At 37.6% G+C, this 15,377-nt stretch overlaps 1 protein-coding gene across 1 annotated transcript; it reads right to left on the bottom strand.

Annotated features, from left to right (window-relative positions):
- Positions 1-9,237: 9,237 nt before the first annotated feature.
- Positions 9,238-9,843, bottom strand: LOC114082796 (interferon alpha-13-like). Its single transcript, XM_027923890.2, has one exon. It carries the CDS (start codon positions 9,841-9,843, stop codon positions 9,238-9,240), a length of 606 nt encoding a protein of 201 aa, XP_027779691.2.
- Positions 9,844-15,377: the final 5,534 nt, after the last annotated feature.

The following is a 15,377-nucleotide window of genomic DNA, read 5'->3' as shown; positions in this document are numbered from 1 at the left end:
AATTCCTCATTTCTTCCCTGCACTGTAAGGATTGCTCCATCTCTGTCTACTTAAAAAGAAGGGACACTGAATGCAGTAAAGTCATCACACTGAGACCCTTGATTTTACACTTCTGGTTGCCCCTATGTGAGAACATCTGGTCCACTCATGGGGAAATCTATGGTGCCACTGATGTAGGAGTCATAATTAAATGGGAGTTAGAAACCTGGGGAGATTTTTCTCTTATCTGGTCTGTCTGTTTTGATTTTTTATTGTAGTAACAATCTGGTATCTAAAAGAGTTTGAAGCATTGCATAATCTTGCAGTTAAAAGTTGGGGTTAGGTAATTGTTTAGTTTGTGATTTCAGATAATTCATGCCGGAGAACTTAAATACTTAGGATAGAAAATTAAAAGAACTCTACTTCCAAGTTGGCAAGTAACTCCCAATCATTTAGTTTTATTTTTTTCATCAATTTTTGAACTGGGTAGCCTGAAAAGATTTCACTAGGTGTACCAGTGGATTAATTTGGGCAAGGATAGTAAATTATATGGTATCTGTTCCCCTCAGTGTGTAAGATTTAGGAAAAAAAATGTTAAATTAAAACGTTGGTCTGGCTTATTGAAATGACATTAAATAGCAATAGTCTTAAAAAATTTTAAAGCTTAATTTTGGATATACATGGTAGTGTGTGGTTCTCTTTTAAAATTTTTTTCAAATGATTTAATGTAACTTAATACTACTTTAGGAACTTCAGAACAAAGGAAGTAGCTTAATGATCCTGAAGAAATTTCTTCTGATGGTAGCTTTTATATTATCGAGAAAGATCCTATTTTCAGTTTTGTGTGAGCAAGTTTTTCTAGTGTAGAAAGATGTAAAGGTATGAAATATTGTGAATTGTATCTTAAACGTGTATCATAATTTTCAACATCCAAACCTGAAAATTGTGACTTATGGTTAAAATGCCTTAGGCATGAGGCTTTTCCTCAGAATTCCAGTTTTCCCAGTTCCTTCCAGACCTCAGCCAGGAATTAAGTTGATATGCAAAAGAAGAAACCTGGAGCTCAGTAGGAGACAGATCTAAGTCCCAAGGGAAAAAAAAGAGTAAAAGTATCTTTTTATGGGAACTCAAACTAGATTAAACCAAAGAGTAAATTGTAGGGCATTTACTAATTACTGGCCAGTCAATTTTTTCTAGGAATTTTGCCTTTTTCTTAGATTCTGTATTTTTTTTTTTTTTGAGCTCATGATTTTGATCCTACAGACAAGTTAATGTTTTTCTGATAAGTTCTATTTTTGATCAACTGGAGTTGTTTTTTTTTTTTTTAACATTGCAATGAGATTTCACATGAGAAAGCTACAAGGCCTTTACTATTGTGTTATGTGTTACACTTGTGTTACATGTTGTATGTCTGTATGTCTGTATGTGTGTATGTCCATATATCATGCAATGATATGACAATTGATAGATATATGAGGAGCACTCATGAAAAATTTAAAAAAAAATGTATCCAAATATCTTTGATTCAAGTGATTCAAATGGCTCAATTTAAGTTTGATAAATAGATAAAAAAAAGATGTCTTTAAAATTAAGCTTATAAGTTTTTCTAGGTGTTCAAAAATAAAACCTAATAAAATGTTGATGTCTATGAAATAATCTGCTTAAATTCAAAAATTCACAAGTATTGTTTCAAAATGTTAACAGAAGGAGGTTATCAGATGAAAAAGAAAAACTAGAAGGTTCTAGGTATGGATTTAATAGAGGGAAAATGTGTTTCTGGATAAGAGTCTATATGATTAAGTAATTAAGAGGGTTTAAGTAAGTGCTATAAAGAAGGTCTGTGTAAGTTGGTTATAAGTGTAAGGTTTTGAGCAAGTAATCTTAAAGAAATTAAACAGCTGGTTAAACAAGTGCTGTTGTTTTAGAGAATTGTGCTATGTTATTTCTTTAAAAGGTAAACTTGATTAATATAAAAACATCAATGTATTTGGTGCTATTAATGTGTTCATATCTTCCAGGTATACAAGTCTGTTAGGTAGAAGCTTTAGAAAGAGCATTATATCAAGCTGTGTTCTAAAGTTGTATGGTAATTTTAGGCTTAAAAGAAAAACATGTTGGAAATTTATTTATCATTTGTGTTCTATAACTGGACTTGTTATCCAAGTATGTAAAGTTCCATGTTACTTTTTACACTGAGATACAATTTAAATGTATTTTTAAGTTAATGAGAGCCTAATCTGTGTAAAGGTTTTATTGCAAAACACAAAAGTACTTTGCTACTTTTCTACAAAAGGTTAAAAGCTTTCAGCTTTTCTTTAATTTTTTCATGTTTTAGGTGTGATATTATATTGTGTTAGCTAATATTCATGTGAACTTGAGCAACAATTTATGTAGGCTTTGTAAAATGATGTTTAAAAAGCAAAGATCAGTTTCAGAACTACAGTACTTAAGATTTATGAAGAACCCCGCCTTACCTGAGATAAGGCTCTATGTCCCATCTCACTACATGTGAAAGTGACTATGAAAGAAGTAGGCCAGATTTCAGTACATTTAAAGTTGTGTCCAAAGGTTAGTTTTTGTCACAATTACCAAGATCTCAAACAGGGGATTATAATGTATAACTCTGCCAAAATTCAAGGTAGCTATCACATAAACTTAGTTTTTACCCTAGTTAATTTTATTTTGTAATTTTCTTATAAAAGATTGTCTGTTAATGTTTTGCAGAGGTACTGATTTAAAAACACACAACCTGCGTTAATTTAAGATAAGGAGTTATCACCTACAGGATAGAGAGATAGACATTAAAGCCCACTACTCTTAATATAAGGCTGTTAACTTATTTGCTGGATGTTTAAGATTAAGTTTTAAAATTAAAGTTAAATTAAAAGGGCCAAGAAAACCAATATTTGGCTCTTGCCCTCTGAGTCAGTCTGAATCAGGGAATAGGGGCTTCTCCAAAGAGCTTTGCAACTCTGGGCCACATAACCTCCCGATCAGGGAGATTAATGAGACCGCTGGAGAACAAAAAGCCAATCAGTGCATTTGATATGAAGAGGAGGGTCATCAGAGAAGGGAGATATCCCTGATGCTTCCGAGGGAAGCCACATGGTCAAGCGAGGCCTGGACCCATCCTAGCGCAAATGGCACTAGCAGAACTGAGAAGCTGCTGTAAGTTCCCCGAGGACTCCCAGGGAAACTCAGCTGACTGTTAACAATAGATAGAAACAAAAGTCAGTTTGACTTGCTTCATCTTAAACACTTAGCAAAGACAGTCAAAGCCAAAACACAGCTGTTCCTGGGCATTTTAAATGATAATAATAATTAAATGTAACTTCCAAAAATAAGTAAACTGGAGGCTACAAAAGAGATTCTCAGACAGGAATGCCTGATAACTATCAAAAGGAACTGCCAGAGTAGTTTTTAGTTTAAGGCCTTTATTTCTAACCAACACAGGTAGGCTTAATGTTTGCTAGTATGGTTATCCAGCCCTAAGTAACAGAATTAAAGATTTCTCTATTAGACACAGAGGTCATACTAGTAAAAGGATTTTGCAAGATCAGATGACATTAAATTATTAAACTGTATCTTAAGGAAAAGGACATCTGTAACCCTAAAAGTTAAATGTTGTGTTTACATCCCTGACATTTCTGGTAATGTGACAAATATCCTTAAAGATTTACATGCTCAGATAGAAGCCATGTCCTCAGCAACTTTGTCATGGAAACAATATCTTAGCTCCTGGTTCTTGGTACTTCCTGGTGGAAAACATTGTTAGTCTTTGTCTTTGCAATCATACTCATTGGCATATTCCTGTGCTATGGCATTTATTGCTGCATCAATCTGGTTCCAGTACTAATGAATTCTTGTTTCTCTTTTAGACCATCCATCACTCAAATGGCCCTCCACCCTATTACTTCTCAATCGGACTTCTATCATGGACCACTCGATAGACCCGATTTTTAAAGGGGACTCCAAACTGCTTGTCCCACATCGTCCCCTTTCACCCTGAAGAAGCCAGAAGTATCTTTGCCCCCTTTCCATACAGCAGTAAGGAGTTCCCCAAATTAGAGGGGGAATGAAGCCAGATTTAAAGTTAGGTAGTCAGTGTAGTTAGGTAAATCGGGTCTAATACCGACTGAACTCGAAAATGGAGGCCATGTTGAGAATGAATTCCCGGAAAAGTTGAACAACTCTTGGAATGTTAATGAAGTCCTGAGAAAAGCCCTAGGCCCAAAGCCCATCCCAAAGAAGTGTTAATAAACAGCCCCCAGCAAACTTGAAGGTGCTAACTCAGAAGTCCTTCCTGACCAGATTACTTCTTTGGTCCACCTGTGTCCCAGCCCTTGGGCCTTTCCACCTACATTACATCACTGAAAGAAACTATAAAATGGAGAGACAACCGCACTTCCACGGATTCCACATCTTGGGTCCCCTTCTTCCTCCGGGAGAAGTCTTTTCTGCTGTGCTTTAATAAACTTCTAATTTCTACTCTGACCTTGCCTCGGCATGCTTTTCTGGTGTTATTCTTCAACATTGGGAAAACAAGGACTCGTCACTGGTCAACAGCGGTAACAAATGCATGAAATCTGTTTGGACACAAATAGATATCAAAGAGTGAAAACTGTCTAGGAAAAACAACCTATGCTGTTTGTGAGATCACAACTTACATTTTTCTCTGTCTCAGAATACACAGTCAGAATTATTTATGATATTTGATAATTAACTGCTTTCTGTTCTTCCTCTTAGATATGTGATAATGTGGTTTCTGCTGATTAGTGCTACCCAACAAGCTACCACTAAGATGACCTATGTTCTCCACTTTTCCTAAATGAACATAGATGTTAAATTCCATGACTTCCAAAAATGCATCAATTCATATTCTAAGCAAATTTATTTCTTAAAATACATACTTATACTGCCATTTTTTCTTTCATTCTTCTAATAGCAGGGTCTTCCACCTCTAGACTTTAAGAAAATATCCCATATTTTGAATGAATTCAGACCAATCTGAGAAGATCACTTGATATTGGTTCAAGAAAAAAGGCAGAGAGTTTTTTTTTCTTGGGAACTGTATCTCCTACCCAAGGCATTGCTATGCACAAAACCACATACAACTTGGGAGAAATTCATCTATTTTTTTAAATAAAACTGTTATACATGTATTGAGAATGACTTTTTCTATAAAAATCTAAATACCAACATAAAACATAAGAACAGAGTTAAATATATCAGGCTGATCATTGGCCAAAATTTATAAACCTTTGCATTCATTTTAAAAATAATCATTGTGAATTTTGTGCTTCAGTGGAGGTTAAGAAGGGGATTCCAAGATTTCAGGCCAGTGGGAGGCAGCATCCTGAGTCACACCCTGACCCAGATCTCACCTAGTTGGAATACTGCATCTCAGAGAGTGAAAGAGCAACCATAGACAGCTGATTTCTGCAGAAATCACCAGTGCTGTGACACCCACACACACACACACACACACACACAAACAGGGCTCAGAGCCTCAGCTTTCGAGTAGGACTCCATAAATGACCTCACATTACATCTCAAAGCTCTAGAAGAAAAGAACAAATAAGCAGCAAAAGCAGTAGAAGGAAATAAATAATTACAATTAGAGCTGAAATCAATGAAATCGAAACAAAATAAATAATTTTAAAAAATGACAAAACAAGAAGTTGGTTTTTTGAAAAAAATAAATAAAATTGACAGACCCTTAACTAAGCTAAAAGAGAGAAGGACAGAGAAAACTCAAATTACCAGCATAAGTGATGAAAAAGTTAATATCACAACACTCATTACAAAAATACAGAGGAAAATTAGAAATTGTTTTGAAAACTCATACTCCAATAAAATAGAAGACATGAAGGGCATCAACCAGTTTCTTAAGTCATCCAGTTTGCCCAGATTGAATCAGGAAGATATACACAATTTAAGCAGACCAATATCAAGGGATGAAACAGAAGACACCATCAGAAGCTGACCAACCAAGAAAAGCCCAGGACTTGATAGATACACAGCCGAGTTCTACAGGACCTTTAAAGAAGAACTAATACCAATACTCTACAATTTATTTCAGGAAATAGAAACAGAGGCAGCACATCCAAAACCATTCTATGAGGCCAATATCACCCTGATCCCAGTTACCAGGCAAAGACACATCAAAGAAAGAAAACTTCAGACCAATATCTCTAATGAACCTAGATGCAAAAATTCTCAATACCATCCTGGCAAACCGATTACAAAAACATATCAAAAAGATTGTGCACCATGATCAAGTGGGATTTATCCCAGGGATGCAAGGTTGGTTCAACATACGGAAATCAATAAATGGAATACATCACAGCAATAGACTCAAAGATAAGAATCACATGATCATCTCAATAGATGCAGAAAAAGCATTTGACAAAATACAGCACCTTTCCATGTTCCAAACACTAGAAAAACTAAGGATAACAGGAACATATCTCCACATCCTAAAGGCTATCTACCATAAGCCTCAGGCCAACATCATTCTCAATGTTGAAAAATTAAAGGCATTCCCTCTAAAAACCGGAACAAGACAGGGATGCCCTCTTTCACCACTTCTGTTTAACATAGTTCTTGAAACAGTGGCTAGAACAACTAGAAATTAAAGGGATATGTATAGGAAAAGAAGAACTAAAATTAGCACTATTTGCTGACTCTATGATTCTATACCTAGAAGATCTAAAAAGCTCCACCAGGAAACTTCTAGAACTAGGAAATGAATTCAGCAAAGTGGCAGGATATAAAATCAACCCCCATAAATCAATGGCATTTCTGTACATCAGTGACAAATCCGCTGAAAGTGAAACTAGGAAAAGCACCCCATTTATAAGAGCCTCAAAAAAAATTCTTAGGAATAAATTTAACAAAAGAGGTAAAGACCTCTGCAATGAAAACTACAACATGCTAAGGAAACAAATTAAAGAAGACCTTAGAAGATGGAAAGATCTACCTTGTTCTTCGATAGACAGAATTAATATTGTCCAAATGACCATACTACCAAAAGCACTGTAGAGATTTGATGCAATTCCAATCAAAATCCCAATGGCATTCCTCATAGAAAGAGAAAAAGCCATCATAAAGTTCATCTGGAAAAACAAGAGACCCAGCATAGCCAAAGCAATCCTTAGCAAGAAGAATGAAGCTGGCGGCATTACCATTCCAGACCTAAAACTATACTACACGGCAATAGTGACTAAAACCGCATGGTATTGGCACCAAAATAGATCTGTACACCAATGGTACAGAATAGAGGACACAGAGTCTAATCCACATAAATTCAGTTATCTTATATTAGACAAAGGAGCCAAAAATATGCACTGGAGAAAAGATAGCCTCTTTGAAAAATGGTGCTGGGAAAACTGGATATCCACATGTCACAAAATGAAATTAAAAATCTATCATTCACCATGCACAAAACTCAACTCCATGTGGATCGGGGACCTAGGAATTAAACCAGAGACTCTGCATCTAATAGAAGAAAAAGTAGGACCTACTTCATCATGTGGGATTAGGCCCCAACTTCCATAAAAAGACCACTATAGTGCAATAATTAAAACCAAGAATCAACAAATGGGATGGAATCAAACGAAAATATTTCTTTTCCAAAAAAAAAAAGAAAAACAGTGAGGTGAACAGAGAGCCTATATCCTGGGAGCAAATATTCACCCCTCACACATCAGATAGAGCACTAATCTCTAGGGTATATAAAGAACTCAAACAGAAAAGCTCCAAAAATAAATAAAATAAAAACAAATCAACAAATGGGCCAAGGACCTGAACAGACACTTCTCACAAGAGGATATACATTCAATCAACAAGTATACGAAAAAATTTTCATCATCTCTAGCAATTAGAGAAATGCAAATCAAAACTACTCTAACATATCATCTCATTCCAGTCAGAATGGCAGCTATTATGAAGACAATAGTGTTGGCAAGGATGTGGGGGAAAAGTTACTCTCATCCACTACTGGTGGGACAGCAAATTGGTGCAGCCAATGTGGAAAGCAGTATGGAGATTCCTTGGAAATCTGGGAATGGAACCACCATTTGACCCAGTTATCCCACTGCTTAGTCTATACCCAAAGGACTTAAAATCAACATACTACAGGAACAGAGCCACATGGATGTTTATAGCAGCACTATTCACAATAGCCAAACTGTGGAGCCAACCTAGATGCCCTTCAGGGGAAGAATGTATAAAAAAAATGGGGCACATACATACACTGCAATTTTACTCAGCAATAAAAGAGAATAAAGTCATGGCATTTGCAGGTAAATGGATGGCATTAGAGAAGATAAGGGTAAATGAAGTTAGCCAATGCCAAGAAAACAAATGCCCAATGTTTTTCCTGATATAAGGAGGCTGATGCATATTGGGGTCAGAAGGGGGAGCATGGGAGAAATAGATGAATTCTAGAAAGGGCAGAGGGGTGGGAGGGAAAGGGAGGGGGGCAGGGGATTAACAAGGATGGTGGTGGAATGTGATAGACATCATTATCCAAAGTACATGAATGAAGACACAAATTGGTGTCAACATACTTTATGCACAACCAGAGATATGAAAAGTTGTGCTGTATATGTGTAATAAGCATTGTAATGAATTCCACCGTCATTTATATTTTAAAAAAATCAACAACTTCCACAATGCATTTAGGAAGTTGTTTTCATGCTTGTCTTTCATCATATTAATACCTCCATTCATTTTCCCTTAATCTCATCTTGTCTGAAAGTGACACCACTAAGTTGACTGGAAAATGCAAAAATAAAGATGTGCATGAAATGAGAAGTCCTCATAGAAATCAGCATTTACAACTAAAATTTCACTTTTGCTACTCAAGTTAAGAATGGGAAAGAATAAAAAATGTATTTACCGCACCCCTCACCCATATCCAAGAATATAAGGAGTTTCAAAACTTAAGAAGTTTCTACAGTAAAATTGCAATGAAGAAAGCAAACTAAATTGACTATATAAAAATGCTTTGTTTTATTAATCATACTCTAAAGGTATACATAGTATATGAACAAAATAAATTAAATCTTATGAATAGTTAATTAAATGAATATTTAAATAGATAAATACATCTGCAGGCAGGTAAGGGACTGGTGCCTATAGAAACGCATCATTGACTGAAAACATACAATGAATGGAGGGAATTCTTGTCCCAAGGAGCCATGAGAGTTTTTGAAATGGCAGAACTTGTGCGAGTGTGGCAAGGTGTGTTCATCAGAGAGAAGCATTTCCCTGCTGGACCAGGTCTCGTTCCATGCTCCTTAATCTTTCATATAACTTAGGTGAAGAAGACAAGAATTTCATGATTTCTGTTCTGACCATCTCCCAGGCACAAGGCAGGTATTCATTCTCCTTCAGGTAATCAGTGATCCTGTGGAAGTATTTTCTAACAGTTATTCCAAGAGCTTTTTGCTGCGTCACCTGGTGGGTCACACAGGCTTTCAGGTCTTCCAAGTGCTGATGGAGGCCACTGAGGAAGGTGTCCAGGAGGGTCTTGTTCCAAGCAGCAAAGGCCTCCTGGGTGCCGAAAAGGCGGAAGATCTGGTGGGTCATCTCCTGGAGCACAGCAACAGCTTGAGCCCTCGGCACCTTCTCACCCTCCAACAGCTTCTGGGGGAAGGCAAAGTCCTTTCTGTCGTTCAGGCAGCAGAAAGTGGGAATTCTCCTCATTTTTTGCAGGAGAGTCAGTGCCCCCTCCTCATTTTTCTCAGGAGTTTCAAGACCCAGGTTGTGTATCTGAGGCAGGTCACAGCCCAGAGAGCAGGTGTTCTTGCAGCTGAGCACCACCAGGGCCAGCAGGAAAGCCAAGGGCAAGGCCATTGGGGATCTTGCAGATGCTGCTGGGCTGTCTGAGATGGGTGATGCTCAGTCCTTGCTCCAGGGTCTCTGAAGACCTTGCTTTGTGTGGATACCTAAAAGAGAGAACACAGTAGTGCGATTTTATGAATGCCAGTGCCTTTTGTTTTTGCTTTCCTTTATACATTCTCTACTTTGGTTTTCAGCAATGTTTCTAAACCATTCTAGTTTTCATTATTGCCTCCACGTCCAATGTTACCCTTTCCTATCAGAGCCTTTTTACAAATTTATTTCTTATTGAAAATGTCATTAAATTTCACTTAGGATATTTATCCTTCATATTTGTATAGGTAGCGTATCTATATCTGTGTATATCAAAATTATGAACTTATGTTTTTATTCAATATAGAGTTATAAATGACAATATTTAAGCTGTTACACTTTAAATTTTTTGAAATTTAAATGATCTTTATATCTGTATTTGTAATGACTTCATTCACTTTAAGTTAATTGTGATATGATAAATTACAGTGACTATAAATTTTCAAAATATATTATAAAACTGAGATAATCTGATCCTCCAATGCGATTATAAAACCTTTCTTAAAAGGATGAAATAATGTTAGATTGTTTTCTTTGCAATGATTTTTAGTACTTTGCATGATATGAGAAAATTATTAAAATAAAATAAAAATAATTTTTAATCTCTACAGTAGCTCAATTTTGTTGTGTATTTTACAAAATTATTGACATGACTTTAACTCGTGTAAGATATTTGGAAGTATCTGAAGATAGGGCAGAAACAGCAAGTGCAACAGAATTAGAAATGGAGCCTGCGAGGGCTGGGGTTCTGCCTCAGTGGTAGAGCACTTGCCTAGCAGGTGTGAGGCCATGGGCTCCATCCTCAGCACCACATAAAAATAAATAAATAAATAAATAAATATAAAGCTATTGTGCCCAACTACAACCAAAAAGTAAATGTTTGGAAAAGAAATGGAGCCTGAGAGTATGACTGAATGACTCCAATCTCATGATAAAACTTTAATCTGTTCCTGCTCAGATGTGGGGTTCAGTCCTTGGATTAAAAAAAAAAAAAAACAGAAAGAAAGAAAAACAAAACTCAGAAAATATCTTCCTAATTTCAAATCTTCAGTCAATAAAGTATTGTGCCATTTGAAATGCAAGTGTTTGTTCAGTGTTCATAAAGCTTCTAATATTTTGAACCCATCATATTTGTAAGAAAACTGTGGGTTGCAGAGTTTCAGAGGGTTGTGCTACATCACACAGAAATCCTGGCAGAAATCCTAGTACAATTCTTCATCCTAATTGATGACTGATGACTAATGACTAATTTTGTATTCTTGAATTTAAGATGTCTCTAATAATTGTTCAGTTCATTTATCTTCACATTGTAAACAATATCCTTGCTCTAAGGATTTGCAAGGGGATATTTTTGTTTCCAGGAAGGGTAGAGTTTTGGAGTACCAGAAACCACTGTAGTGCCTAAGATTCATTCATACCTCCAAAGATTTTTTTGTAAATGTAGGTGATAGATCTGGACGACTTGGGTTTCAGTAATGCACTTTCCAGCCTCTGGGCGGCGCTTGGGCACCACTAAGAAGTGAAACTGCACAAGAGGCAGAGTCAGGCTTTTCTGCCTCCTTCGCCCGTGATTGGGAGATGTTTGGGGCTTTCAGTTTCCAGTTGCCCTCTGTAGTTGGAGGGAAACACCCTGGCTTGCCTGTCAACTTGCTGCCCCTTAAATACTCCACAAGGCTCTCTCTGTCGGAAGTTAGGTGGACACTTTACCCGCACTTTGGGGACGAAGATCTTTCTTGGGTGCAAGTGCAAATGTTACCCATTCTCAATATTGCTCTACCCTTGGGGCTTTCCCTCTGGGGTGAAGTGTGTGTCAGCGGAAGGGGATTTTGTTTTTTCTTTGACTAAACATTTTTTCAGCGTTTTGAGGACTAGACGTCTTTCGGTTTGTGACTATAGAGATTACGTGTGTTTGGAGAAGTGCCCGCAGCACTTGGAGAAGGGGAAAGACGGAGACAGTTCTGCGGACCAGGAAGGACCAGAATTGCTGACCAGTGCAGGGGAGCTGGAGAAGCGCCCTTTCCCTAGAGCCCCAGGAGGGAGACAGCGCCTCTCTAGGGATGCTTTTAGTATTTTTCAGTGATTTCGTTTTCAATGGGATGGCCTTGAAGAAATTTGAAAACATAAGTAAGGCGTGTTATCATCATATTATTATCACGAGTTCTTTAGTGAAAAATCGGTTTGGTGCCTGGCGTTGGGGCTCAGCAAGAGAGCGCTCGCCTGGCAAAGGCAAGGCATTCGGTTCAATCCTCAGCACCACATAAAATAAATAAATAAAATAAAGGTATTGTGTGCAACTGCAGCTAAAATGTGTGTTTATGTGTGTATGTGTATATGTGGTGTGTGTGTGTGTGTGTGTGTGTGTGTGTATCGTTTTTTCACTAAAGCATTAAATAAAATGAGTTAAATTTTTATTCATACTGAAAGAAAAATTTTATATCCTTTTACTGTCCTAGCTTTAGAAGAAATGAAGTCAACGATATTTTCAGGATGACCTCTTTTTCAATGGATTCGACAGAAGGGTTCTACAATTTCTTGTGGGTTACAACTTTTGAGACTTTTTATTGAATTTGAAGGTACTGAAACTTCGTGCACAAGGAACCAGGAAGTATCAGCATGAACAAATACATTTCTGTGATTTAACTTATAACCTAACAATTAGTTATAAACAACTGAAACACCTGAATTTCAATAGCTGAAGGAAATATAGAAACCAGCTGACAAATCAAGGAAAATTGATTTCAAAACCACAATCCTTGAATCAGAATCTTGGGCTATCTTTATATTTGATAGAAATATATGGTTTCCAAATGCTCCTGGGAAAATGTATAGATGAGTGGTCAGAGAAGTCTTTTATTATACTGAATTATATACTTATCATGATACGCTGTAATGTTGAACTTGGAAAACAGAAAGTCTCAGAGAAGTGCTGCAGGATCTAGAGGCCAGATGTGTGGTGGGATCTTTCAGGTTGGATATTATGGACCGATGACTGGCTCACTTTTCACTTTTCTGATCCCATAGCTCCATTCTCAAGAATACTCTCTGACTCTTCCATAGCTCTGTGACATTCACCTGTTACACTACACAGGACCATGCCTTCTCTGGGCCTTTTTACTGAGGCAGCAGTACCCTTCAGATCATGGAAAACTTTGGATTGGTCCCTCAACATGTTATTGAACCCTGAAGCTTTGCTTTCATCTTTTAGTTTCATGAACACTGTCATGTAAATGGACCCAGTGGCACCCATATTTATCAATTCTGAAAAATAACAATAACATCAGTTTAGTAAGGGAGCCCTAAGTCTGCCAGAAGGGATTGACATTGGTTTTCCTTTATTCACCCTACTTTTAAAATATGACCATTATAACAAAGAGACAATTAGAATAGGAAATCTCAGGAGGGATTAGAATGTCATCAATCTAGAAAAAGAGTTGGTCAGGATAGAGTGAAAAGTGAGGATTATGATGTCAATTCCATACTCATGACCATCTAACTGGGGTGCTGAGAGCCATAGCCAAGTAGGAATGACTCATGGCATTTGGGGTTGAAAGGTGACCCTGCTCAGGGATTAGGGTGGCTCTGGGTTTAGGGTGGGTCCTGCTGGGAACTGGAAGGCTCCAGGATTAGGGCAAAGCCTGCTGGGATTAGGACATATCCTGCTGCCTCAGGCACAGGCTCCTTTGGAGTTCCCTTTGAGTTCTCCAGGGGTTCTGAGAGAATTGGTGCGTGAAGCTGGGTAGAGGCAGGGTGTTTCCAGGAAGTGTGTGTAGAGTGTCAGTGAGAGTTCGGGAATAAAGAGTTGCTGTTTGAATCTACAAGGCTTTGTGGTGGCTGGGTTATTTTGTGCCCAGACAGACTGTGGCACTGGGGGAAGTACATGATTCCAGAGAATAGTTTCAGGCAGCTGATTCAGTGTCTATAGATTGGTTTAATGAGACCAGCAGGGATATAGGCCCTCAATCCTGGTTCATCAGCCAATTTTCCACCTCAACTCTCTTGGGGCCAACCCTCTGAGTTGTGTCAATGGGGTCATGGAGAGCAATGCTGAGTCCCTGAAATCCTCTGGTCTGACAATCAACATGGCCTCAGAGAGTAGAGTGCTATCAACTGGAGCATACATGATCTTGAAGAGAGAGCCAAATAACTTTCTTTAGCAGAGACTGCTATATGACATATGAAGAGGACCAAATGCAGAACTCTATTCTTTATTTCAGCTTTTCAAAAAAGGGTTAAGATGTAAATATTTTTATCCATTTCAAAAATTAATAAAATGGAAGGAATATGGATCTCAAAATAATGTTCAAAATCTTTATTCACTAATAATGAACCGTGTTTAGATTAAATGTAGGTGAATTGTCTTTATTTTTCCAGAATTAACACAGAGATGGATGAAGAAAAATAACAACAACAACAAAAAAAAGCTAGATCTTTACAGGTGATGTTCTGCTGATGTTCTGCCAGGTTTCCCCCTCTCCCAAACACCTGGCAACCTTTAGTGATCCTAAAGGTGACACTGAGAGAGAAATATCATTTTTTTACTATCTCCATAATTTTCTTTTCAAATATCATTTTTTTACTATCTCTATAATTGTTCTTTTCCAGATGTCATATGCTGGTAGCAGGCCCGCCCTGGCCCCTGGGGACTCAACCCCCAGTTCTTTGTTATGCATGTCAATGTGGCCAGCTCACAAGGCCATGACACTTGCGGTTCCCTGTTTATCTGCCTCGAGCATACATCTTGACCTGTTCGAGCCTCCTGAGAGGGGACGGTGACGTGATGGTAACCCAAGGATGCAGTTATTACTCTTCCCTCCTCACTTTTGAGTGATTTCCCGCAGCTGTTAAAAAGATATATAAGGGGAACAAATTTGGTAATAAAGCGCGCACACGCTCCCTCCTGGATGAAGAACCTTGGTGTCCTGTGTATTTTTTAACCCCGCCGTCCCTCGCCGGACTCGGCTCCCTTAGCCGGACGCGGCAGTCATAGAGTTAGAATCATAATTTTTAGTCTTTTGACATTGGCTTCTTTCATTCAGCTCTATGCATTTAAGATTCTTCTATGTGTTTTTTTCATTTGTTTGTTTTGATTTAGTTTGCTTTTTTTGTTTGTTTGGTTGGTTTGGGTTTTTTGTTTTGTTTTGTTTTTGGCTTGAAAACTTATTTCTTTTTTAATAAATTTTTCAAATTGTAGATGGACACAATACCTTTATCCATTCATTTATGTGGTGCTGAGGATGAAACCCCATGCCTCACATGTGCTAGGAGAGCACTCTACCATTGAGCCACAACCCCAGCCCAGCTTATTTCTTTTTAACTGAATAATTTCCATTGCCTGGAAGAATGAAAGGTCATTTATGCATTCACCCACTGCCCCACATTTTAGTTGCCACCAAGTTTTGCGATGATGAATCCAGCTACTCTGTTTAGCGGCTCTGTGAGAAAGTTTATATGGATAT

The sequence above is a fragment of the Marmota flaviventris genome, chromosome 13, assembly GCF_047511675.1.
Source record: "Marmota flaviventris isolate mMarFla1 chromosome 13, mMarFla1.hap1, whole genome shotgun sequence".
NCBI lineage: Eukaryota > Metazoa > Chordata > Mammalia > Rodentia > Sciuridae > Marmota > Marmota flaviventris.
The sequence above is the reverse complement of the archived record's forward strand: the minus strand, read 5'-3'. Positions and strand labels throughout refer to the sequence as shown.